Here is a 24,924-nt window from a genome sequence, read left to right on the forward strand (position 1 = left end):
GTAAAGTGTGTAATTCTTTGTTTGACTAGTTCTGGCTGTTTAGACGCTCAGCAACACAGGAATTGCACACGGCGTCTCCAGATAATGTGTGATAAGATATTTTCCGTTCACTCTTGAATAAACATCACTGAATATGCTTGAGTCACTCAGATTAGATCTCAGCTCATATTGAATTTGTGGCAACCGTTTCCGTAAAATCACTTTCACACACAGACTCGTGTATTTCTGCTAATAAAGACCAAACATCTCATGACGCTGGGTGAAGTCCGAAACGAATCTTCTGCGGGTTTTCATCAACTTGCTTGGTGAATTGCTCTCCAGTGAGTGGTTGCTGGTGTGTCATGCGTCTGTGTTTCTGTTTGAAAGGGGCGTGTTTCTGCTATTCATAGTTGTGAGAACTTCAGAGGTCTATTAGAGGTCAGTCGGAGTCCTTCTAATAGCAACTGCTGCAGCACAGGGCCTTTCAGATATCTATACCTCTCCACTTTGGACACAGTCTCAAGCTTTCTTCACACACACTGTGGAACTGTGAGTATAGAGAATGATCATATTTTCCTTTGTTTTAGTAGTAACGCTGAACTTTCTGAGCACTTGTTTAGTTTTAGATTTTCCAGGAGGTGACGTAGAAGTGGTGCAGTCCTTGCTTTCCTTTCATACTGGCTGATAGTAACATCTTCAGTGGAGCATTTGTGAGGTTTAATGAAGCATTTTTGACTTAATTCCCCCCCCCCCTTAGAGAACAAACAGAGCTGAACAACATTAACAGTTCTTGCTGGTGTTTTGTTTTGAGATGTTCAAGATATGAAAATTACATTTGCAGCAGTCCCATTTCAGCACAGTTTACTGTATTTGAAGTTTTAGTGATAAGTTAGTGAAATATAAGCAGTACTGCAGTACTTTGTCCCAGTTGGCACCAGTCCCATTTGTCATGGGCCCAGTGTTAATAATAGAAGTAGGTGAGAAGTCAGTTGTTACCTCTGAGGTTGTGCACTTGTTCCATTACCTACAGGGCAGTTAAATTTTAATCTAGAGGTCAAATGAATCGACCTGAATGTCCAAGCTGATAACAACAAATGTGAACTGAATCTAAAAAAATATGAAGACTAGTTCCATTATTAATGTCCTTCCGCACTAAGATGTAATAATCAGTGAGTTTACATCTGTCTTTTCTGCTTCAGGTTCATCTAATCTGCATTCTACAGTCAGACAGTTGGTGTGATTCTGGCTCTTTCGATTGTTATATTAAAATTTAAACAGAACACAGCTACACTTCCAGGACTTTGAAGGGTGAGGTTTCAGCCCAATGAGCTCATGTCCAAAACATCCCAACCAGACAGCTCTTTTTCCCCTCAGAAACCAGTGGTTCAGTGCCGTGTGTTCAGCATCTGCGGTCGTGTCCTTATATCTCCGCAGAGGCTTGTGATCAGAAAATATGTGTGGAGTCATGTTTCCTTCCTGCGCCTTTGTCTCCAAGCGCACAGCTGCTGAATAGGATAACTCGTCTTCCTTTTTGTATACAACATTTGTGGAAGAGCAAACGTACAAATATGTCTTTCAACAGTCCGTTTCTGAAGTGTTTGAATTCATGTTGGTTTCTGATAAACTGTTGTTTCTGTTGTGTGGATTTTAAACTGAAGGCAGCTCACTGGAAACATATCTGGCAGTCAATAAAATGCTCTTTTGGAATTCACAATGACAGTCTTTGTACACACTGATCAAGGTTTACAGATCACTTTTAAATGAAGAGGGGTTTTTTTGCAGTTAGGAGGACTGGTAGCGAAATATTCAAATATAGTAAACAGGGAAGTGGTGGATCATCGCTGAATCACAGCACTGAACACTGCTGCTGCCCTGAATGATTCACTGTGGCTCTGTCCTTGAAGCTGTATGTTGGTTTTGTATATTTTTGCGTTGTTGTTGCGTCAGTACGCCAGAAATCGATCGTGTCACAGAAAGAAATGAAAGACGTAACACTTCAAACAATGAGAGTCCACAGTGTTCGTATCAAATGGTCCACAAATGGGAACATGAGATTACAATTTCAGATCTGGAATTCTCACCAATGAAAGACGTTTATGCACTACCGTTCAAAAGTTTGGGGTCACTTAGAAATGTCCTTTTTTTGAAATTTTTGAAAGAAAAGCAGTTTTTTTCAATGAAGATGACATGAAAAGAATCAGAAATACAGTCTAGACATTGTTAATGTGGTAAATGACTATTCTAGATGGAAACAGCTGATTTTTAATGGAATATCTCCATAGAGGTACAGAGGAACATTTCCAGCAACCATCACTCCTGTGTTCTAATGCTACATTGTGTTAGCTAATGGTGTTGAAAGGCTAATTGATGATCAGAAAACCCTTGTGCAATTATGTTAGCACATGAATAAAAGTGTGAGTTTTCATGGAAAACATGAAGCTGTCTGGGTGACCCCAAACTTTTCAACTGTAGTGTATGTACATCTGGTGTATGCTAATACTTCTGAACTTAAACTTCCAGAGATGTTTGATAGAGTAAATGAGCAAGTGAAACTAAATTAGAAACAAAGTGAAAGTGCATGGGGCATATTCACTTTTGCTTTTAGTTTTGATCATGCAGCCACCTCACTCTAAAATTCTTTTGTTCTAACATAAAGGTCAGTTTATAAGAAGCTTTCCTTTTCCGAGAACTACAGTAAATAGAAGACGTCCTGATTACGGTCCTACTAGGTGGCAAATTGTCTTTTTTCTAAACAAATCTTTGAGCTTATATGGAACTGAAACGCACACGCAGAAGTGAAGAAATCAGGCCTGAATCCAAGTTTCCATCTTACAGTCTCCTGTCTGTGTTTCCCAGCAGGCTTTAGAGCAGAACAGCCATGCAGGCTCAGGAAGTCCTGAGACAGCTGCGGATTCCCGAGCTGGATGACGTTCGCCAGTATGTGCGAGGCTTTCCTACCAACGCACTCATGGGGATGGGTGCCTTCGCCGCCATCACGACCTACTGGTTTGCCACCCGGCCAAAAGCCCTCAAACCGCCCTGTGATCTCGGTATGCAGTCGGTGGAAATGCCCGTAAGTGATCTCTTCTTTTCCAGTAATATTCTCTAAATTGTCTCTTCGTCTGGGATCTGATTTTTTTTTTCTTTCCAACCATTAAAAGTTGCTCTCCATCTCCTGCCTTCTAATTAACTGTGCTAGAGGAATAGCTGAAGCACTTTCCAGCAACACAAGTACAAAAGATAACCAAAACTGCTACCTTCAGTCACCAGGAATGTTAACTGGATCCTCCCCTGAAGCTTAATCACAGCTGCAGGTTTTCAGATAAGAGCTTCCTCACTCCTCGCCACATTTAAAGCACCACACTTAGTTGGCTGTGCTGGCGGAGTGGGCATCGTCAATATTTGTTTTATCTTTTTCAGGGTGGAAAGTGCTGTCACTTGTAGCTCAGTCTTTCCATCGTTCCTCATCAGTGGACAAATATGTTCAGGCTTCACAAGAGTCCGCTGGCCATGACTTTGCGGATGTTTTTTTTTTTTTCTTGTAGGGTGGAGAACGTGCAAGAAGATCAGTACTGAATGACAGCGACGAGCACATGACGCACTACTACAATGACGCACGAACAATTTATGAGGTGTTCCAGCGAGGGCTCAGAGTATCAAGTGAGTGTATCTCCTTCATGGATTAAATGGGAAGCTCCCTCAAGACATGACAGGCTGATAAAAGGAAGCTTTATTCTCCTTCACAGTTAATGGACCTTGTCTAGGATCAAGGAAACCAAACCAGCCCTACGAGTGGCAGACTTATCAAGAGGTGAGATGTGGAGCACAGATATGCAAATGTGGAGCCGTCAAAATTAAGTCAAGCTATTTATACAGCACATTTAGAGAACAACCAAGGTTGAGCAAAGTGCTTTACAGTTCAAACTAGAAAACAAAACGTAATCTGTGAGGAAATACACAGGGGTCAACGCTGAGCTACAATTAAAAGCCAGAGAGTACATATGTGTCTTCAGTAGACACTTGAAGGTATCAAGAGGCCCAGCGGTTCTGATTTGAACAGGTAAGCAGTTCCACAGACTGGGTGCAGGTACAGAAAAGGCTCGGTCGCCTCTGTTTCTGAGTCTGGATCTGGGAACTTTAAGGACCATCTGATTCGCCGACCTCGACCTCATCACAAGACTTTTACTTTTGTGACATTTTTCCAAATTTTTAATTGTCATTTTGAAACTCAAGGTCAGTGAAGTTACCATAAATGGTTCCTCTCCCCTTAGTGTTTAAAAACAAAAAAAAAACAATTCAAGAAATGTATATATCATCACTTAGCACAACTACTCAACCATAAAATGTGTGAATTTCGTCAACTAACCATGGTTAGTTCTGACATTTCGACTGCAAATATGGAAGAGGACTGAGCCACAAGTCAATCTTTTTCAAACTTGGGAGAAAAGAGAAAGTTTGATACGATGTAGTGTGCTGTAACGTAGAGTGATCTTGGCTGATTTGCTGAGTGAAAACCACATGCTTTTCGACCTCACTGAGAGGCAGGAGCAACGCCATGTTTAATGTGTGCGGAAGTTACCAAATATGATCAGTTGCCCAATGAAGGGTTAAAATCTCAGATGAATAAGAAGGTGCCAACCCATTTAACACCTTTAAAAACAAGCAACAAAATCTTCAAGACAATTGTGAAGCAGACAGGAAGCCGGTGGAGCGAGGCTGAAACTGCTTCCATTTCTTTGTCCCTGTTAGAAATCGGGCAGCAGCATTTTGTACCAGCTGGAGCCGACGAAGAGACGTCTGATCAAGACCAACATACAGAGTTAGAATAGTCTAGCCTAGATGTGATGAAGGCATGTATGACTCTCTCAGAGTTGTTGTGGGACAGATAGGGCTTTACTTTAGCCAACAGCCTCAACTGAAAGAATACGGTTTTGACAACAGAACTTATTTGTCAAATTTAAAAGCATTGTCAAAAATCACACCTAGATTTTTTTGATTAGGGTCAATTATAGATTTCCAGAGGGCCAATAGCACCGACACAGTCAACTAATTGGTCTGGACGGCTAAAAACAACAGTCTCTGTAAATTAACACTTAACTTTAAAATCTGTCTTGTGTTCTCGCGCAGGTTTCAGACAGAGCGGAGAATCTTGGCTCTGCCCTCCTTCACAAAGGACACTCTCATACAGGAGACAAGTTCATCGGCATCTTTTCCCAGAACAGACCAGAGGTACAACAACTCATCTTCTGCACTTCTGTCACATTGTTTAATTTACCCTTTGAACCTCAAGACCACTGGTGGGTTTAAAGAGAATGTTGCATTTTAAAGAATCGGCAAAATGACACCATTTATCAGAATGAGAAACTGCATCAGATTTTAACCTTTCTGACTGTACTTGACCTAGTCATCTGTGATATGCCATTCGGTTGGGAAACCTGACTAAACGTAAACTTAAAATCTCAAACTTGATATTTCATCAAAATCACTTTATTCCACATGCCCCATTTAAGAACTGGCAAAATCTAAACTGTTTACTCTAAAGAGATGACATGAAAATGTAAAATTTCAGTGCTCCCTGGGGAAACCGTCAAACCATTATGGTCTCAGCTGTGACCAACATTCATTTAAGAAAAAAAGATTGTGGACTTTTTGGCAGAACAGTCAGAAAAAGAGAAAAAAAACATTAAAAATGTACATAGCAAAATATCTATATTGTGTAGTTACTTTTTTTCAATATTGGTAAGTAAAAGTGTACATATTGATTTAAGTTTTTTGTATAATAGAATGAAAAAACACCTTTCATTTTTTTCTTCTTTTATCTTAACTTTGTTGGGCAGGACAGAGGACATTTTTAAGTTCTCTCTACTTCTAGTCATGGTTAAGCTGTTTCCATAGAGGTGCAGGAGTTTTTACTGCATTAAAAAATAGCTAAAAAGTGAGTGAAGCTGTAACAGGAGCAAAAAATCCAGAAACTGCTTGGAGTTCAGAGGGTTAAGAAGCAAAGTAATAAATGTGTCTGTCATTGTGTTAAGTAAAGTATCTCAGATTGGTGTGATTCAAAAATGAGTGTACTAGCCATTGTCAGCAAGAGCAAACTACCATCTAGCATCACAAAGACAGAAGAAAGAGGCAAATACAGATGGTTACAGAGTGAGTAAAGACCTAAGCAGTTCCTGAAATAGATTTTAATTAAGCCATTTGTCGCACTACATACAGTCATATTCCAGTCTCTGAGTCACTACCTACATCTTGGGTGATTTTCAGTTCATAGCTATTCAGTGTGATTATCAGGCCTCAGTTGGTCTTTTATTTGTAGCATTTCCAGCAGGGGTGTCAAACATGCGGCCCACGGACCAAAAGCAGCCCAATAGAGGGTCCAATCCGACCCATAGGATGACTTTGTAAAGTGTAAAAATTACACAGAAGACATTAACTGCAAATTGTAAATTTGTAAAACAATAATTTTAAAATAATTTCTATTCCTTGACAAGTTGTTTAGATCATAAAGTAAAATACTAGATTGCTCATTGTTCTTTTGTCATTCTGTCTCATTTTTGTAATATTTTGTCTTGTTTTTTTCGTTTTTGCTAGACTTTTTTTTGTCTCATGTCTCTTGTTTTTGTGTTTCTATTTTGTCTCGCTGTATTGATTGTCTATTTTTTTTGTCGTTTTGTTTCTTGCTTTAGTCATTTTTTGTCTTGTTTTTGTCACTTGTCTCTTTTTTTGTTTGATGTCGTTGGTCTCATTTTTGTCATTTTGTGTCCCATTTTTGTAACATTTTGTCTAGTTTTTGCAGTTTTTTTGTCTTTTTATTGTCTGACTTTTGCCGTTTTGATCATAAAGTAAAATATTATATCATTCAGTTCCAGATACCTGTGACTAAATGTTTTGTGCCTTTGTAGATAGTCTGATCTGTAAGTTGTAATGTGTAAATGATAAACTGAGGCGTAATGTTGTTAAAATTGAATTTATTTTTCTTAAGAAATTTCAGGTTGTTGATAATGTTTTGTAAAAAGATAATTCCTTCAATATGAACATTTTCAGAATATACTTTTTTTGCACTAAAACAAAGGAAAAATTTGGAGTTAATTACATTTAAATTGGTAGTAATAATAATCTGTTTTCTGTGCAGTGGACCATTTCAGAGCTGGCCTGTTACACCTACTCCTTAGTGGCCGTCCCGCTGTACGACACGCTCGGCACCGAAGCCATCGGCTACATTATTGACAGAGGTACAAGAAAAGGGCACCTGCGGCATTATCAAAAGCGCTTCAGATCAAGGACACTGATACTGACTCACTAAGTGGCTAATTTGATGCTGTCTGTTTTTCCAGCCACCATCGCCACAGTGATCTGCGATGTACCCGAAAAGGCTCGTATGATTCTGGACTGTGTCGGTGAAAAAGGACGAACGGTGAAGACAATTGTTCTCATGGAGGAGTTTGATAGTGACTTGGTGACGCGAGCAAAAGAGAGCGGCATTGAGATCCTGAGTTTGCAGGAGTTTGAGGTGAGAATACCTCATTCATTTCTATCTGGGTTTCAGAAAGGTTGTTCTGTTCTATTTTTTTCATCTTCCACATATGAGTCATTCCAGAATTGGAGGACATTTGGGCTTCAAATTTTTTTGAAAAATAAACCTTCTCTCTTGCAATTTTCTACTCCATATTCATCAATAATAGATAATAAACTATCAAAGGCTTGATTGGCTCAGTTTACACATCAATGGTACCATTTTTATTCCATGTTTTATTTGTTGTTTGCTAACCCTACTCTAATCACAGTAACAGGGTTGCTAATCCTTGCTAATGTAAGCTTTTCCTCAGGAGTAGAAGCTAGATATGTAGCTGTTACTGCTGACCAAGAGGACAAACTTACTGATGGGAAAAAGTAAAAGTAATTTGTCTTATCCTGATAATATGCGTAACAGGGTTGCATGAGGTAGAGTGAGACATTCAGTCATGGCTGGCAATGTTATGAATATATGAAAAATAGAAGAGAGGACATAGCTTTGCTCTACCTTTTACAACCTTTTTAGGACCTTGTATGACACTGTGGTGTCATCAGTGGTCTTCTATGCAGTGGTGTGCTGGGGAGGGGGGGTGGTCTGAGCGTGATAAAAACAGACTCAACAGACTGATAAAAAGAGCCAGCTCAGTCTGTGGCTGCCGCCTGGACTCCACTGAGGTGATGGGAGAGAGGAGGTCTCTGACCAAACTATCTTCTATCATGGGAAAAACCTCCCATCCTCTGCATCAGACTGTGAACTCCTTAAGAAACGCCTTCAGCAACAGACTGGTACACCCTAGGTGTACCAGCTAAAAAGGTTTTGTTAACAGGGTTGTTGTGGCACACACATTTCATGCATGATAATTATTATTTAAAATATTATGTTGATTAGAACAATGTTCCATCAATGAAAAAAAAAAATACCAAAAAAAAAGGAGATTTAAAATTAATTTTAATTGTTTTATTTGAGATTCAATTTGGTCATCCGGGGGGTGGGGCAAGAGAAAAATGGCATTTTAGGGGGAACTCCAGATTTATTTGGTATTTTAAAAAATGTTTTCAAACATTCTATTCTCCTAGTTTTTTTTAGATTTGGTCTCAGAACACATACATTTACACAACTGCATTTTTTAATATTTTGTACATGAAGTATTTTAAATTTGATGATTATTATTTGACTGGGACGTAAAATGTCCTCCACTTCTGGAATGACTTGTATATAATTCCATGTACTCTCTATGTGTCAACAGATGTTATGAAAATTAGCTGCTATTTGAGTCACACTGTCACTCAGTCGTGTTCTTTTAGAACTAAATGGAAATAAGGCCCTGATGTGTTGTGTTTAAGGTATATTTATTATCAGGACTTCCTGCTAGAACTCTGTCTTGTGTTTCATCCAGGCCTTAGGTAAAGCTAACCACCGGACACCAGTGGTGAGTAGGGCTCATTACACAACACAGAAGGCTCTTAATTCTTACTAAATAACTACAATGAAAATCATTGTTTTAGCTCAGACAATTAACCTAATCAGCAGGAATCCATCCAGGATAAAAGTTTGGTTTTTCACTGTACAAAAATTAAGCGTCCTGCACACTTTAAGCGCATTCATGCTTCGTAAGCATTAGTGTAGATCTGTGATCTGATTACAGCCTCCCAAACCAGAGGACCTCGCACTGATCTGCTTCACATCTGGAACCACAGGTAATCACTGGGCTCTTACAACATTCAGAATTTGCTTTAATTTTCTTCTTTTGTTAACCTTGTTTATCATCCTAACTGTTTGTTGTTTTTCAGGAAACCCAAAAGGTGCAATGCTAACTCATGGAAATGTAATCTGCAACACTGCAGCATTCATTAAAATAACACAGGTAAACAAATACACCCACTAGGTTTTTACAGTTTGATTCACTCACTGAAACCTTTCTAAACAACAATAATCCAGATAAGAGAGTAGATTAAACATTCCTCTGTGTCACCTTCAATTCCAAATGTGTGCTTACAGCAACAAGCTTCTTTATTTTCCTACTGAAGGCTGGTCAGACTTCCTGAGAGAAACACTGCAGGCGAGACTCAGGGCAGAGAAAAGTACTTGCCGGTCCTTTGCGGGTTTTGGGTACAATGAAATCAAATATTTACGATTTTATTCCCAGTTCTCCTGACAACCCTGAGTGTAGAACTTTTGTCGCTCCCTTCTGGCAGTGTGAACAATTACACAGATACTGTCGTCCTTGTTGTTTGCCTCTGTTGCTGTTGTCTCTACCAGATGTGGAGCTACAGCTGGAGCCTCGTCTGTGTCTAATACTATGTTTTCTCCCCTCTTCAGCTCTTTTGGCGCACCAACAGAAAGCTAATTTAAAACTCTTAATATACTGCAAAACGTTCACCCGGTGGAGAAAGGTCTAATCATCATTATGTAAACTAGTCTGGGTTGACTGTAGCAGACATTCATTTGTATTGAAAAGTCCTGCACTGTCCTGAACATTAAATTATTCTTGTGTGTACCAAAATAGAATTAAAAACAAATGATACAAATGATTATTCTTAACCAAAATGACAAAAATGGCATAAAAACACATTGATTCTTATATGGGTCATTTTTGACCCACTTATGGAAGAGAGTCGGGTCCAATCACTCGTGCATCTAAGGGTTAAATATGTGAAAGTGTATTTAAAAAAAAAACACAGGAAACTCTATTTATCCTCATCTTTAGTTGTTCCAGCCCATCTTCTGAAACCAGTCACATCTCCTTTCAATCATATAAGTGATCTTGCCTGAAATCTAAAGTCCGTATCTGACTCTGGTGGTCCCCTTCATATGTCCTGTCCTTGCCTCTCTGTTCCTCTGTCCTGCTCCCTCCTCTGATCCTCCCTGTGTGATGCTGTCCAGGGCACACTGAAGCCCAGCACTAAAGATGTGCTCATCTCCTTCCTCCCTTTGGCCCATATGTTTGAGAGGGTGGTGGAGGTACAGTACGCCATGCTTGACCTGCATACGTGCATGTGTTTTGTTTTCTGTGTGTCCTCCGCAGGTACACTGCATGCTGACCCTCCATGACATTCATGTATCCTATCTCCCCCTAGCTCACATGTTTGAGAGGGTTGTGCAGGTATGTTGTGGACTTACTTACCTACAGAAGCTTTTCTTTTCTTTTAGTGAATAAAAAAAAGTTTATAATTAACAGACAGTAAAGAAGAACTGCTAGTAGAATTGTTGTGACAAAAGTAGTGCTGTGTTTCTTATGGCTTTCTTTGACCATTAATGTTTAAAGTCTGTCCTGTCCTTTCAATGCAGGAAAAAGGGTTAGAAAAAAATTCAAGGTTTTTATAGCACCAGTACTTCATGAGTGTTTAATGAAACATTTTAACTGCAATTTCCTTCAAACTTAACCTCCACAGACTTACGAGCAGCTATCTGTTGAACCCAATTTGAATATTTATGTGCTGATAGTATCAAAAGCCTGTAATAGATTTCAAGTTTAATTCACAGTCTGATTCTTAGTCTTATTTGGTAATTACTTCATGAAACATTTCCCTACTTCAAGCCATTTTGTTTAGATGAACCACAGATGTATTCAAGAAGCATGGTGTATTTAGTTGTTAAAAAATGTCATCGCATAGTCTAACACAAAAATAATCAGTGTTTATATTCTTCAAAGTAAAGTGTCAAATAACATTTGAATGTGTTCGATGACTCGATTTAGCTGTTAAAGGAATGACGAGCTGTGTGGTGAATATATCAGGGGGTTTAAATAACAAACAATGGATGTGTAGTGTGCTTTAGTGCCTCCCCTTGGTCTAAAAGTCACTTTTAAAAAAAATTTAAACAAGTTGGAATGAACCACCTCGCCTCTTTTACCTCCACAGGGTGTCATCCTCATCCACGGGGCTCGAATCGGCTACTTTCAAGGGGACATTAGACTCTTGATGGATGATCTGAAAACGCTGCAGCCAACAGTTTTCCCTGTCGTCCCACGTCTCCTCAACCGCATGTTTGATAAGGTAGTTTATCTCGTGTTTATTCTGGGGAAAGAGTAACCTTATTTGTTATAAGTAGCAATTCAATGATCTGCAAGTGTTAAATAGAAACTCTGGTGATTCTCTACGGAGGACTAGCTGCAGCTTTCTCATTTCTCTCCAGGTATTCGGTCAAGCCAACACGCCACTGAAAAGATGGCTGCTCGATTTTGCCTTCAGGAGGAAAGAGGCGGAGTTGAAAAGTGGAGTCGTCAGAAAGGACAGCATGTGGGACAAACTCATCTTCAAAAAAGTACAGGTAAGAATGACACGTTTTATTAAAGTTTTGTCTGTTACAGAAATTTCAAGATAATAAGCTTTTAAGAACTCTTTGAATGAGGTTCAGTCCTATGGGAGAAGGACATTAATAGTCAATCATTACTATAATTGAATCAGCAGTGGGTTTTGTGAACCCTAGTAAATAAGGGACAGTTTTAGTTTGATATTTAGACCGTATTGTTTGGTTTCTCTCTTTGCAGGCGAGTCTGGGCGGTCGTGTGAGACTCATGATTACAGGAGCAGCTCCGGTGTCTCCGACCATCCTGACTTTCCTACGAGCTGCTCTCGGCTGTCAGGTGAGCCTCATCTCTCGCACACATTGTTATCAATAACTCTGATGTATTTTTTTTAATCTAATGTTACTCATAATATCCACAGTTTTATGAAGGCTACGGGCAGACTGAGTGCACAGCTGGATGCTCCATGTCAATGCCTGGAGACTGGACAGCAGGTGAAAGTTCAAACTTCCACTAAAGACTATTCTGATGTACTTTAGCCTCAAAGATTTGAAACATGAACCTAGACTGTGACTGTTTTCTGATCAGGTCATGTTGGACCTCCTCTGCCCTGCAACGCTATTAAACTGGTGGATGTGGCAGAAATGAATTATCTGGCTGCCAATGGAGAGGGAGAGGTGAGGATGGTGTTTTGTTAACAAATGCACACTGTGGATTGGTTCATTTTTTAAAAATTTGCTTTGATTTCTTCCACAACAAACTGAATTTTCTGCAATTTTAACGAGTTACAGGTAAATTCGGCAATTGTTTTGATTTATTTTTCAACAAATCTCCAGATGTCAAAACCAACAATGAATTTATCCGACACACATGAACAGTCTGTCCAATGCGAATGAAACTGACCTGTTTGCCGTTGAAAACAGCTCCTCCTAGCACAAAATATGTTCACTAAAGACTACAGTTCATCTTTGTATGGATGAATTAATTTAAAAGGATTTTAATTGCCAGCTATCAGCATCACTTTAATGTGGTGTCAGTTAGACAACTGCAATATTCCAATCCGTGTCAGGGGTTGAAGCCCACTACTTTACTACTTTTGTTGATCCTCCAACATTTACTCTCCACCATGAAATTGCCGATTTTGCTTCTTTATTTTATAATTTTTTACCTTTTAGGTTTTATTATATAGGACAGTGGAGAGAGTGACAGGAAAGTGGTGAGGACAGTGGGAGGAGGACCTGCACCTGCCAATTTTGCTTTTTAAGTTTCATATTTTAATCATAGGTTGCTGTGAATTTCCCCAACAGATAAGTGGATGGCTAAGTGCAGCCCCACAGAGCAGCTAGCATATCCGTTAGCTCTTTATCTAGAGCCATTGATCACCTCTGTGCGACCCCACACATTGTGGTTTTCTTGGCTGTGAGACTAAACCTGTCGACATCTAGTGGGCAATCGATGTGCTAATAGGGAAAACTGAATGTCTCTCTGATGTTTAAGTACCTTTTGCGTATATACTGTGTATTCTGTGCTTTGATTTTCATTATATTCAATAAGCAAAATGTACATTCAGTTAGAAAACTGACATTTATGCTTTGATAAACTGCTGCAAATTTGTTACCACCCTAATAAGAAGACATGATTGGGAGCCTAAGAAAGTAGATGTCTATTTAATACAGGACTTTGTACCAAAAATGATTAAAAGCATGTTAAAAAAAAAGCCACAAAGCTGTACTTAAATGACATACTAAATAACATTCTTCATTAAAAATGAGCACTGCCAATGCATTTAATTCTTTTAAAGTGCTTGTCGCATCATTTGAAAACATTTTCCATTTATTCAGGGGGACTGCTCCCAAAATTCAAAACGTACAGGTTTCAGACGTCCTTCATAAATTGAGATTTCTCTCTTCACATGACTAATTTGATACTGTGTACCAATGCGAGGAAAACCTTTAAGAAGAGACTGTGCGCCCTTTTTATATGATTGTTCATAACTGATTATTTGTAATCATGCTGCAAGTGAATGAAAAATAAATGTGGCGAGCAAAAGGCAGAGTAAATCATGAAACTTGTGAAAGCTAACAGTAAGAGCAAAAATGCTAAAAGGTGAATGTCTATGTACTGGAAGGTTTAAACAACTAATCTCTGTCACTGCAGGTGTGTGTCAAAGGACCAAATGTATTCCAGGGATACCTAAAAGACCCTGAAAAAACAGCTGAGGCCATCGACAAGGACGGATGGCTGCACACAGGAGACATTGGGAAATGGCTTCCAGTAAGAACAACAGGCTCAATGGCAAATATTGGGCCAAAACTCTGATTAATACTGTGGCTGGACTTAAATTGCTTTTTAAAAAATTATTATTATTGCAGAATGGCACTCTGAAGATTGTTGACAGAAAGAAGCACATTTTCAAGCTCGCACAAGGAGAGTACATTGCCCCGGAGAAAATAGAAACTGTCTATAATCGCAGCGACCCAGTGGCCCAGATATTTGTTCACGGTGATAGCTTACAGGTCAGTGATTAATTAAGCTAACACAGATTTGTGTCAGAAACTAACCACTTTTTTTATACGTACACAAATTCTACAAACAGTAGCATTTCCTGTTCATCATATCCATGTTGTATTTTTAAGGCATGCCTGGTGGGGATAGTTGTACCTGATCCAGACTTTTTACCAATTTGGGCCAAGAAAAAGGGGATTGAAGGATCCTACTCTGAGTTGTGTAACAACAAGGTCGGATTTCTTATTATCAGCAGTCTTGAACGTGCAAGTTCAGCTCTCCAGGGGTGCCTGACATTTCTCCTGACTGTTTGTTTAGGATGTGAAGAAAGCTATTCTGGAGGACATCCTGAATTTGGGCAAACAGGCAGGACTCAAGTCTTTTGAACAGGTGACTGGTGCCATCACAAAATCATCAAGTTTTTGTTCTTTAAATGCAACAACATACTTAAATCAGAACTAATTCTTTATTTCTAACCTTCAAATGAATGCTGATTTGATTAATCACTCTCATGGACCCACTGAATACATAGTTAAACTTATTAACAATTTATTGTTAAAAGAATTAGTTATAGCCTGTCATTTCTGAAGTGAACTTCATTTTCCTATGTGCAGTTTTAATTTTGATAGACATTTTTCACTGTTTTTGGACAATTTATAAACAAAGTGACTATTCAACATATTAACCATTAATTTCCCTACTTCAGTACTTTTTTTTCACTGCTATTCTTATTTCCCCTTCCCACTGCAGGTGAGAGATATTGTGTTACATCCCGAGATGTTTTCTGTCCAGAACGGTCTGCTGACTCCCACTCTGAAGGCCAAGAGGGCTGAGCTTCGGAGCCACTTCAGAGAACAGATTGATGAACTTTATGCCGGAATTAAGGTCTGAGCTGGGATTTTAGGACAACAATAGGATGGTGACAGTGATTTAAAGCACAAAGCCAGAACCAAAACATTTATTGAGGGGATTTTCCTCACATTTTCTGCCAGTGAAATCACTTTTGTGGGGATTACTTTGAAACAAATTAGACAATGACTCTTGGGTTTAAGTATGGATCATCCCCACTTTTATTAGTAATTGTACAGCTATTTTTTCCCCTGCCAACACTGGCTGATTAGTGAAGAAGATCCCAGAACATCCTCATTGTGTTACTGGTACAATTCATCCAAGAATCAGGGTTAAATATCACGAGGGAGAATTGTGACTCGATCATGCTGTTACTGCCATTATGTCTGACAATTTAATGGTCAGAAAAATCAAACTCCTGCAAACATTTCTGCTAGTTTTTTGCTTCTTTTTCCTTGGGAGCAATGGGAAGAAAATCCTGTCGAAATGCTTTTACAACAGTGACAAATATTGGCTATTTATATACCAGGATATTTAAATGTTTTGGTAATCTATTTAAGTTGATATTTAATGTAATCATGAAACATGTAAATAGTGTATCTGCTGGAAAAAGTATATTTGTATACAGAGTGTCTTGCCTGATACTGTGTAGTTGTAATTCCCTGCATTCCCATGTTTCTCAGTGCTGCAGGCTGAAGGACTGACTGGATGAACCTGTTTTTTGTGCAGAATTTAGTTACAGCTCATTGGGAATTGTGTTGCTTGACAGATTTTGTGCTTTTTGTTTTGGGTGTTTGACTTTAACTGCATGTAAAAATGTTGAATGTTGCTAAAACTACGTGTAGTGCCTCCTTTTTAAAAGCCCTTTCATATTTCAGTGCCACAGGTATCAGGGTAAAACTAAATAATAGTCATTTCTATGTCGCACAAATATTTTGGGGGAAATTTGTTGTAGCACTGGTATTACAAATTAATTTAACAATTTAAATTTTTTTAAAGGAATTCCACTGTCTTGTCAGCATTTCACATCAACTTTTTTTCTTCACTTCAGCTGTTTCACAGAAAGGTTTGTTGTGAATTCTGGTGTTTTGACTGAACTATGATCATCATGTATTTCTAATCACATTCAGGACACTTTGGCAGTACAAGCCATGTTATTTTTATGACTTCTATATGAAAAGGGCAAAGGTGCAGTTTTGTGCGACAAATAAAAGTATAGGATCATTGCCAACTGTACCAAATATATTCATTCTTCAAAACTATTTTGTGTATGTCTTTTATAAACAGACATTTAAACATATTTTAATGGATTTCTAAAAAGGCAAGTTGCCATAATATGTACCCAATTATCATTTAAGCAGCATTTAAACAAGTATTAAGTAATTTAAGAAACACTATATGTTAGCAGCTAGTTTTTAGAATACTTGTTTGTTTTTTACTAAACTGTCATTTTGATTGTTTGTGCACCAGCAGTCAGTTATGGATGTCCTCAAAAGGAGCTGAAAGTACATTAATAGCCACCTATCTGCTTATTAGTAGCTTACAGTGTGTTATAATAATATATTTATTACATGTTTTTATACTGTTTAAAATGTTGAACAGGATGCTGTTAAGTCTTACTGGTATATTTGATGCTGTGCTGCAAAGTAACACAAACCTTCGTCTCTACTGGGAATCAAAATCTGCCATACACGTGAGCAGCTGCTGGTCCGAGATCTCGCCGCTGTTCTGTTCGAAGTCATCGAGGCTCTTTAAGTAGTCCTGGTCATCCCATTTATCTCCCCACACATCAGGAGTCTCTTCCACTGTGCTCCGGTGGGCCTGGTTTGGGATCTGGCTGGGTTCAATGTTGCCAGCGTCGTCCATTAAATACGCCTGGTCTTCCTCATCCTGTCAGAGAACAGACAATCTGGTCACTTGCTGCTGCATGATGAAGAAATGCTAGATTTCCAGACAAATTATTGGTCAGTCAGAATGCTAGTTAAAGTAAAGAGAACTAACCAGTGTCATGATGTAGCTCACACAGATCTCTTGTGGCAGAGGGTAACCTGTAACAGAGACATGTTTATCTCAGACAGGCTGTATTACATTATTGTGAAATTCATCACCACAAACATCCATCCATTATTGATACACCACTTAATCCTCATTAGGGATTCATCTTCTTGGGACCATGAATGTCTGTTCAAAATGTTACCGAAATCTGACCATAGTGGCAGATCAGCGGTGGCACTTTGACATTCATCCATCCATCCGTTATCTATACACTGCTTAATCCTCGTTAGGGTTGCGGGGGGATGGAGTCTATCCCAGCTGACTTAGGGTGAAGGCAGGGGACACCCTGGACAGGTCACCAGTCTATCACAGGACTACATATAGAGAAAAACAATCACACTCACATTCACAGCTACGGACAATTTAGAGTTACCAATTAACCTCAGCATGTTTTTGAACTGTGGAAGGAAGCTGGAGTACGTGGAGAAAAAAAACTGCTGCACAGGGGAGAACATGCAAACTTGATGCAAAAAGATCCCAGGCCGGGACATGAACCAAGGTTCTTCAAGGTGACAGTGCTAACCACCAAGCCGCTGTGCAGCCCTCTCACAAACATATTCTTGTATGGAAGCTCTGAAGGATCTTAACTTACTTGAGGACCTGAAGTTCCTGCAGTCGGGATCGTGGCACTTCTGGTACCACACTTCTTCTTTTAAATCCACAACAATCCTGCAGAGGAGGACGAGACCAAATCAGGAGCACGGAGAACACCTATGGACAGCCTTCAGAACAATAAACACAACTCTACTTACATGATGTTGTTGCTTTTATGAAATCTGCCGACATTTTCACACCAGCGGTATTTGGTGATGTCATAGACGAGAAGCTGTTCTGCAGCAAAGTAGTTCCATCGTCTTAAGCCTGTTGAATTCATATGAGATTGTTAAATTCTGGCAGATTGATAAATGCTGCATCACGGACTGCGACAAGGGTTGGTGTGACGGTTTGAGTGCAGACACTTGGTAACACACAAACTGCATGTTGAGCTGAATCTCAGGTCGTGGGACCTAAAAACTACACTTCCCAGAATGCACTGGTAGCAGCAAGGAGGTACCTGACACCTGGTGCTTGACACCTGATCAGTGAGCACTGATTTAGAGCACCTGGGAAGAACTGGGGGAAGCTCAGTCAGTCAGACAAACAATCTTCAGAAGAGAGACACGAGGAAAGAACAAAGAAGATCCAAGTCCACTCATGGATTCAGTCCAAAGACGCCAATGGTTGGTGAAATGTTTATTTGCTTTCTTGGTGGTTTGAAATGTTTCTTGATATGGCCAAGTTTATGTTAACTGCTCACTGTATGACTGGTTGATTTAAATGGTTAAGTGACTAATATGTCAACTTTTTGGTTCTGTGTTTGATGGTATGAACGTTGTTTCTCTGTCTTTAAAGGTTTACAACCTATTGAAATACTATGACCAACCAACTAGAAGGAAAATAAAAGTTTGAGTTGGAAATTTGAATTGAGTTGTCCTCACGTCCTTTGGAGGGAAAGAGAGGTGGGCTTGACACTGCACAACATACACTACCGTTCAAAAGTTTGGGGTCACCCAGACAATTTCATGTTTTCCATAAAAACTGTACTAACATAATTAGCACAAGGATTTTCTAATCATCAATTAGCCTTTCAACACCATTAGCTAACACAATGTAGCATTAGAACACAGGAGTGATGGTTGCTGGAAACGTTCCTCTGTACCTCTATGTAGATATTCCATTAAAAATCTGCTGTTTCCAGCTAGAATAGTCATTTACCACATTAACAATGTCTAGACTGGATTTCTGATTCATTTAGTGTTATCTTCATTGAAAAAAAACTAACTTTCTTTCAAAAATTAGGACATTTCTAAGTGATTCCAAACTTTTGAATGGTAGTGTATGACAACACATACATCTGGGAGACATTTTCAAAAAAAACTAAAAAACAAACTCAAATAGCACAATAATTTTGACCATATCCAGTGCTTTTTCTATTTATTTTTGTTCAATTTTTTTGAGAAAGGAAGTCAACAATGCCAATAGGAAAATCAAACATTTACAATTTCGCTCCACGAGCAGCTTTCAAGATTAAGAAAATAAATTCAAGCCATATAATCATGCTGGATAGAGAATCAAAAATTTAAATGATACAAACTAAGTTGACAGAATTTTTCGAGAAAAATCTATAATGTCATAACCCAAGAAACTGTGAATATACCATCCCACAACAGAAATGTGTCTTGTACCAAACTACACTACCAGTCAAAAGTCTGGCCACACCTTCTCATTCAGTTCTTTTTATTTATTTGTCTTATTTTCTACATTGTAGATTAATACTGAAGATGAACACTTTTTTGTTTACAACATAATTCCATATGCCTTCTTTTATAGTTCTGGTGTCTTCAGTATTAATCTACAATGTATAAAATAATTAAATAAAAACCACTGAATGAGAAGGTGTGTCCAAACTTTTGACTGGTAGTGTACATATGCAGATGTTTTTGAATCTTTTGCAAAGGTGTTCTGCAACAGCCAAACACTTACTTCCTTGTATGCCATCCTTTCTGACCACCGTTAATACAAAGGTGTCCACTTCTTGGTGAGGGGATGACACACAGCCAGACAGCGCATCTGTCAATAATAGAAAAGAACAAATTTCATAGATGAATAGTTTTTATACCGAAAACGATTGTAGTAAAACTGGTGATAATATTTACAGCATATGCAAACTGATTTTAAGTAGTAATGTACAGCATGTTTTTGCAGAGTATAGAGAAAAATTGTTTTCATTTCAGTGTTACCTGGATTTGAAGCTGATCCCTGCTGGCAATGAGGTATCGAGGTTTTGGTTTCATTTGTTTCTGAGACATCCCACGTAAGAATTCTCTGACCTGTGAAACTGATGATACTCAGGAGTGAGAACCTATGTGGTGGTTTGAAAAAGACAATTTAAACCCACAGAAAACTAAGATGAAAGAGCACAAAGTACCTCACATTACACACTAAGGATGCCAAGAAGACTCCTTCCTCTGCCGAAATTCCCTTCTGAGGTTTGGCGGTAAACTTGTTGTCTTCTGCCACGGTGAACGCAGCGTTCTTCCCCACTTTTGATGATTTGTAAAGTCGGAAATTTCTGTTCTTGGTGTAGACACCTGTTCGTGCAAATTGTAACTCAAATAAATATCCATTGTCACATACAAGCAATGATTACAAAAAGATGATTAAATGGGTACTAAATCTGTCATGGAAAGGAATTAAAGGATAAGATCACAGTTTTTCAGTGTTTTTTGTCTAATTCAGGGGTGTCAAAGTCATTTTAGTTTTGGGGCCACATACAGCCTAATTTGACCTCAAGTGAGCCAGACCAGTAAAATCATAGCATAATAACCTATAAATAACAACTCCGAATGGTTCCTGTTGTTATAGTGCAAAAAAGTACATTCTGAAAATGTTCACATTTATCTTCTTAAAAAACATCATGAACAACCTGAAATATCATAAAAACAATAAGTGCATTTTCAACAGTATTATGCCTCAGTTTATCATTTACACATTACAACTTACAGATCACAGAGTGTCTACAAAAGAACAAAACATTTAGTCACAGATATCTGGAACTGAACAATATAGTACTGTACTTTATGATCGAAACGACAAAAGTCAGACAAAAAGACAAAGAACAAAAACAAGACAAAATATTACAAAAATAAGGCACAAAAACGAGAAACAAAGAACAAAAACAAACGACACAAAAAACAAAAAATTAGACAGAAAAGTGGAAAAATTACTAAAAAAAAGACAAAAAATCACAAAAGCGAGAAAGAAAATGACAAAAAAATATACTAACAACACAAGTGAGACAAAAACACCCACGAAACAACAGAAACAAATGAACAAAGAATAACACAAAATGACAAAAATATGACAAAAAACACAAGCGAGACAGAAATGAGAAAAAACGACAAAAATATGAGACAAACAAAAGTCAGACAAAAAACAAGACAAAATATTACAAAAATGAGACACAATGACAAAAGAACAATGAGCAATAGAGTGTTTTACTTTATGATCAAAACCATTTATCATGGTCCAGAAATTATTTTAAATTTAAAGCTTTACAAATTTACAATTTGCAGTTAATGTCTTCTCTGAAATTTTTATACTTTGCAAAGTTTTCCTGCAGGCCGGATTGGACCCTCTGGTGGGCCGCTTTTGGCCCGCGGGCCGCATGTTTGACTCCCCCGTTCTAACTGGTGTCAGACAGAAGTTTGGGTACATTTTTGCGAATGCGGACTGTGTATTTTTCCCCACCACTTACACTGAAAGTACAGCAGGATTCTTTTACCAGACGATTAAAGAAAGCCAAACTTGTTTCAAAGTTCACGACTATTAAACTGAGACATACTTGAAAAATTGCAACCTTTACTTTAACCTCTGTAGCTTCATGTATCAAAGGTTGAAAGAGATCAGATAAAAGCTTCTGGTTCCTCTTACCGAGATCAACAAAGAGACCGTCTTTGCCATCCTTGTTTTTCACCTGGAGGAAGCTGAGGTCTCTCTCTTCCTGCCTACGCCTCTTTGTCTGTGGACTCCCAGTCATCCGTCCTGCTTCTCCTGGTTTCCCCTCAGTTACAGCAAGTGCTCCTCTGTCAGCACATCATTGAGAAAAATTACAAAAAGCGACTATAGCTGAGGAAAAAAAGATTTATTGTCACAAGTCTGAAAAAATAACCCGATTTCATTGTGTTCTGCCACTGGATTAATCCCATTATCCATGCACCTTCCACTTTTGGCTTTGTTCAGGACAGGCTGAAGAATTGCATGGATGAACCTTCCTTCAACAAAAAAGGAGAGAGAAAATAGTAATAGTTTCCTTATGAAAAGAAAACACTTTGCCGTTTCCATGTGTGAGTGAAACATACCGACATGTATGTTGTCTTTAAAAGCTGCATTTTGGAGACTGAAGATAAGATGTCGACTGAATTTATCGTCTGTGCTGGAGTCAAGATTGAGGACATTTTTCGCAGAGCATTCAATCCCATAAACTTCCATTAACTTGTCGCACACATACTGTCAACACACAGAATACAGACATGAAAATTTATTGTATATCCTGCATCTTCAGGGTAAGAAAGTAGCAAGATAAACTACATATTTAGATTCAGATGTTTAGCCATAATCCAGTCTTCAGAAACAACTTTAAACCATCACCTTTCATGGTTAAACTTTTCTGTTGTTAAACATTTTTTTCTATTTAAGTAATCATCTTCTGCTCATCTAAAGCAATGATGAACCAAACTTAAAAGCGCTCTTATTATAATAGCAACCACAACAAAATATTTGCATAGTGGAAGAAAACTATAGCTGCATAAATCTACCGAAGCAAATTCAGACTGAATTATTGCCTGTTATTATTAGATGTATGTGAGCCAGGCTGCTCAGAACACATATTTTGCAAGTTAAAATCTTCATGATACATTGCAAAAAAGGACACAAATGTAGCCTACCTGGATAAACCAAGACACCATGTTTTTCCCATCAGATCCTTTGTTTGAAGGCTTGTGGAACTCCAGGTCAAAGTAAAGCTTACAGACAGCACCCTCTGGTATCACCTCATAGCAGTGCATCAAGGACTGAGTGTAAGTCCTGAAAGAAATTAAGAGAAAAAGCACCATCAATGCGTGTCATCACAAAAGCAGATGTGCTTAAGATACAATAAGACAATACAAGACAAGCACTATTGATCTCTCACTGGGGAAATGTACATGTTATAGCAGCTAGATACAGTTGAGGCAAGACAAGAATTACAAAAGTACAATGGGGATATAAAAAAAAAGATGTAATAAAGGTATAGTAAAGATAAGGTACAATACATTTACAGATGTGACATTATCAAATGCAGAGCTGATATTTACCTGTAATAATGCCACAGCTCACTGTAACTGGTGACCAGGTAGATCCTTTGACCCAGGGGCGTCTTTTCTTTCTCAAGTGCAAAAACATGCACATCCTAGAAAATACAACACACGGATGTCAGCAAGGCGCACAGTGAAATTCAGTTTATCTGCACAGAAATCAACTCAGATCTCTTGTCAATAAATCAGAGATCTTACAAATGTTGACAAAAGTCATTTTTTAGAGTCTGAGTTTCATTCACCACACTTTGTGTTAGGTTCAATTTATTTTTAAAATGGGACAGTTCGTATTAATGAACATTTATATGTAGATATGAGAGATTGTAGTCATATGGCTAATTTCTATCTCGAGTCCCATTAGCAGGTTAAAAATAAAAAAAATCACAAATAACATAATACCATAACTGAAGACATACAAACAAGAAAGACAAGCAACAAGCAATAACATACAGTGCACACAAACCGACAAAATCTGGAGGACCACGGCAAGCTACCAAGCAGTAATTAATTAACATTTACACATGATTATATTGCACATATCCCTCTATCAGTATTGCACATTGTTATACTACACCAACCCCGCTGTTACTACAACACAAGATTCCACTACATATATCCCTCTGACACTATTGCACATGACAACATTGCACATTTCTTTTAACCACTCTTGCACATATCCCTGTCTTCATTACATATAATTACACTATACATGTCCCTTTAACACTACTGCACGTCTCATTATCGCTCGTGATCCTTTCACACTATTACACATGACTGTCCTCAAGAACCAGCCCCATAAACAGGTAAACAGATTTACACAGTGTTATGATCACAGATGTGATGCTTTGAGATGTTTAGTAAATGAGTTGAGATGCGGTAGTCCACGAGTTGCACCAATTGGTACAGTATTCAATTTACTTTAAATACAGGACAGAAACACTTAGGCACAAAAAAAATTAACTATTGTGGCATCTCTTGTACCTCTTTGCAGCTCTGAGCGAAGCTGATAGCCAGACTCTGTCGAGGGAAGAGCTTCCAGATGGAGGACGGCTGACACGGCCACAGTCGAGGTTTGTAACGTGTCGTCAGAGGATTCAGCTGGAAGGACTGAGCAAGCTGCTCAACCTTCTTCAGTCGGTCCCCCCACTTGCTCATCCTCAAATGCTTATCAGACACTTCAATGCAACCTTTATTGCACTCACGGTGATTTGCTCGGACACTTCAGCCGAGTGGATGCATGATCTTCGGTTCTCCAATTGTCCTCCCACCGACAAAAACCTGCAGTATAGCTTGGGTTTGGTGGTACAACAGTTCGGTGTGCTACATTACCGCTGTGTTGGGCCAGTCAGTCTCTTGTCACTCGCAAAAAACGAAATGAAAAACGCTCTCCGGCTTGTTTTCTTTTTTCGCGGGTCTGGACACGGAAGCAACGTTGCTTCCGGTCTCTAAAGGAAGTTATAGCGGAAAAACTTTACCTATTTTAATTCTCCCCAAAGTTTGTAATTTTACCACGAAATGTTCACATGTGCAATGTAATATGGCCAAATGAGAAAAAATACTGAGAACATTTCGCCATTTAACTGGTTTCATTGGTTGCGTAGTCTGGTATCAGCCACATAAGATTAAGAGATAGAGCTGCATCTTTCAAAATAAAAGTCTTACATTACGAATAATGTGTAAGTAAAAAAAAGTGTACAAAAAAAGCAGCAAATGCAAAAAAAACTGTCACTGCAGTAGGGGTACCAAGTGTCCCGCTTTGTGCGGAACTGCACAGCATTTTCATCCCTTTTCCCACGTCCCACCCATTGAGACGCTGTCCCGCATTTTGATTGGTAGCTATAATTTTCAAAAGTTAAAACTCTAAAGGACAGATGCTAGGAGTT

General features: G+C 38.6%; 2 protein-coding genes across 5 annotated transcripts; one reads left to right on the forward strand and one right to left on the reverse strand.

The window, feature by feature from the left end:
* The first annotated feature begins 384 nt into the window (after positions 1-384).
* On the forward strand, positions 385-16,354 carry acsl1a (acyl-CoA synthetase long chain family member 1a). 2 transcript variants are annotated; one of them, XM_023280351.3, is made up of 21 exons: positions 385-528; positions 2,836-3,052; positions 3,525-3,639; positions 3,726-3,790; positions 5,107-5,208; positions 7,112-7,211; positions 7,314-7,489; positions 8,889-8,921; positions 9,138-9,189; positions 9,283-9,356; positions 10,376-10,453; positions 11,353-11,487; positions 11,627-11,761; positions 11,982-12,077; positions 12,160-12,232; positions 12,327-12,415; positions 13,896-14,012; positions 14,111-14,254; positions 14,375-14,476; positions 14,562-14,633; positions 14,994-16,354. In XM_023280351.3, the coding sequence occupies exons 2-21, from the start codon at positions 2,858-2,860 to the stop codon at positions 15,132-15,134; spliced, it is 2,094 nt and encodes a 697-aa protein (XP_023136119.2). In that variant the 5' UTR covers positions 385-528; positions 2,836-2,857; the 3' UTR covers positions 15,135-16,354. The 2 variants fall into 2 exon arrangements, with proteins under 2 accessions (XP_023136119.2, XP_023136115.2); XM_023280347.3 differs by lacking the exon at positions 10,376-10,453 and adding an exon at positions 10,518-10,595.
* Positions 9,984-24,602, reverse strand: primpol (primase and polymerase (DNA-directed)). 3 transcript variants are annotated; one of them, XM_035952878.2, is made up of 14 exons: positions 24,023-24,602; positions 23,042-23,136; positions 22,634-22,772; positions 22,049-22,196; positions 21,859-21,961; positions 21,621-21,772; positions 20,116-20,278; positions 19,928-20,025; positions 19,671-19,757; positions 17,900-18,008; positions 17,740-17,816; positions 17,094-17,140; positions 16,750-16,982; positions 9,984-11,508 (listed from the first exon to the last, which is right to left on the reverse strand). In XM_035952878.2, exons 1-13 carry the CDS (start codon positions 24,194-24,196, stop codon positions 16,758-16,760), a joined length of 1,617 nt encoding a protein of 538 aa, XP_035808771.1. In that variant the 5' UTR covers positions 24,197-24,602; the 3' UTR covers positions 9,984-11,508; positions 16,750-16,757. The 3 variants fall into 3 exon arrangements, with proteins under 3 accessions (XP_035808771.1, XP_035808770.1, XP_023136120.1); XM_035952877.2 differs by lacking the exon at positions 9,984-11,508 and having other exon boundaries at positions 15,332-16,982; positions 24,023-24,601; XM_023280352.3 differs by lacking the exon at positions 9,984-11,508 and having other exon boundaries at positions 15,332-16,982; positions 21,907-21,961; positions 24,023-24,600.
* Positions 24,603-24,924: the final 322 nt, after the last annotated feature.

This window comes from Amphiprion ocellaris, chromosome 4, assembly GCF_022539595.1.
Source record: "Amphiprion ocellaris isolate individual 3 ecotype Okinawa chromosome 4, ASM2253959v1, whole genome shotgun sequence".
Taxonomy (NCBI): Eukaryota; Metazoa; Chordata; class Actinopteri; family Pomacentridae; genus Amphiprion; species Amphiprion ocellaris.

Excerpts from the sequence above, each read along its gene's own strand:
- acsl1a (XM_023280351.3), top strand. The coding sequence starts at position 2,858 with ATGCAGGCTCAGGAAGTCCTGAGACAGCTGCGGATTCCCGAGCTGGAT. Across the intron at positions 3,053-3,524 it reads TGCAGTCGGTGGAAATGCCC|GGTGGAGAACGTGCAAGAAG; the intron begins GTAAGTGATCTC and ends TTTTTCTTGTAG. Across the intron at positions 9,190-9,282 it reads CTTCACATCTGGAACCACAG|GAAACCCAAAAGGTGCAATG; the intron begins GTAATCACTGGG and ends GTTGTTTTTCAG.
- primpol (XM_035952878.2), bottom strand. The coding sequence starts at position 24,196 with ATGAGCAAGTGGGGGGACCGACTGAAGAAGGTTGAGCAGCTTGCTCAG. Across the intron at positions 20,279-21,620 it reads CGGTCTCTTTGTTGATCTCG|GTGTCTACACCAAGAACAGA; the intron begins GTAAGAGGAACC and ends TTGCACGAACAG. Across the intron at positions 18,009-19,670 it reads AAAGGATGGCATACAAGGAA|GCTTAAGACGATGGAACTAC; the intron begins GTAAGTGTTTGG and ends TGAATTCAACAG.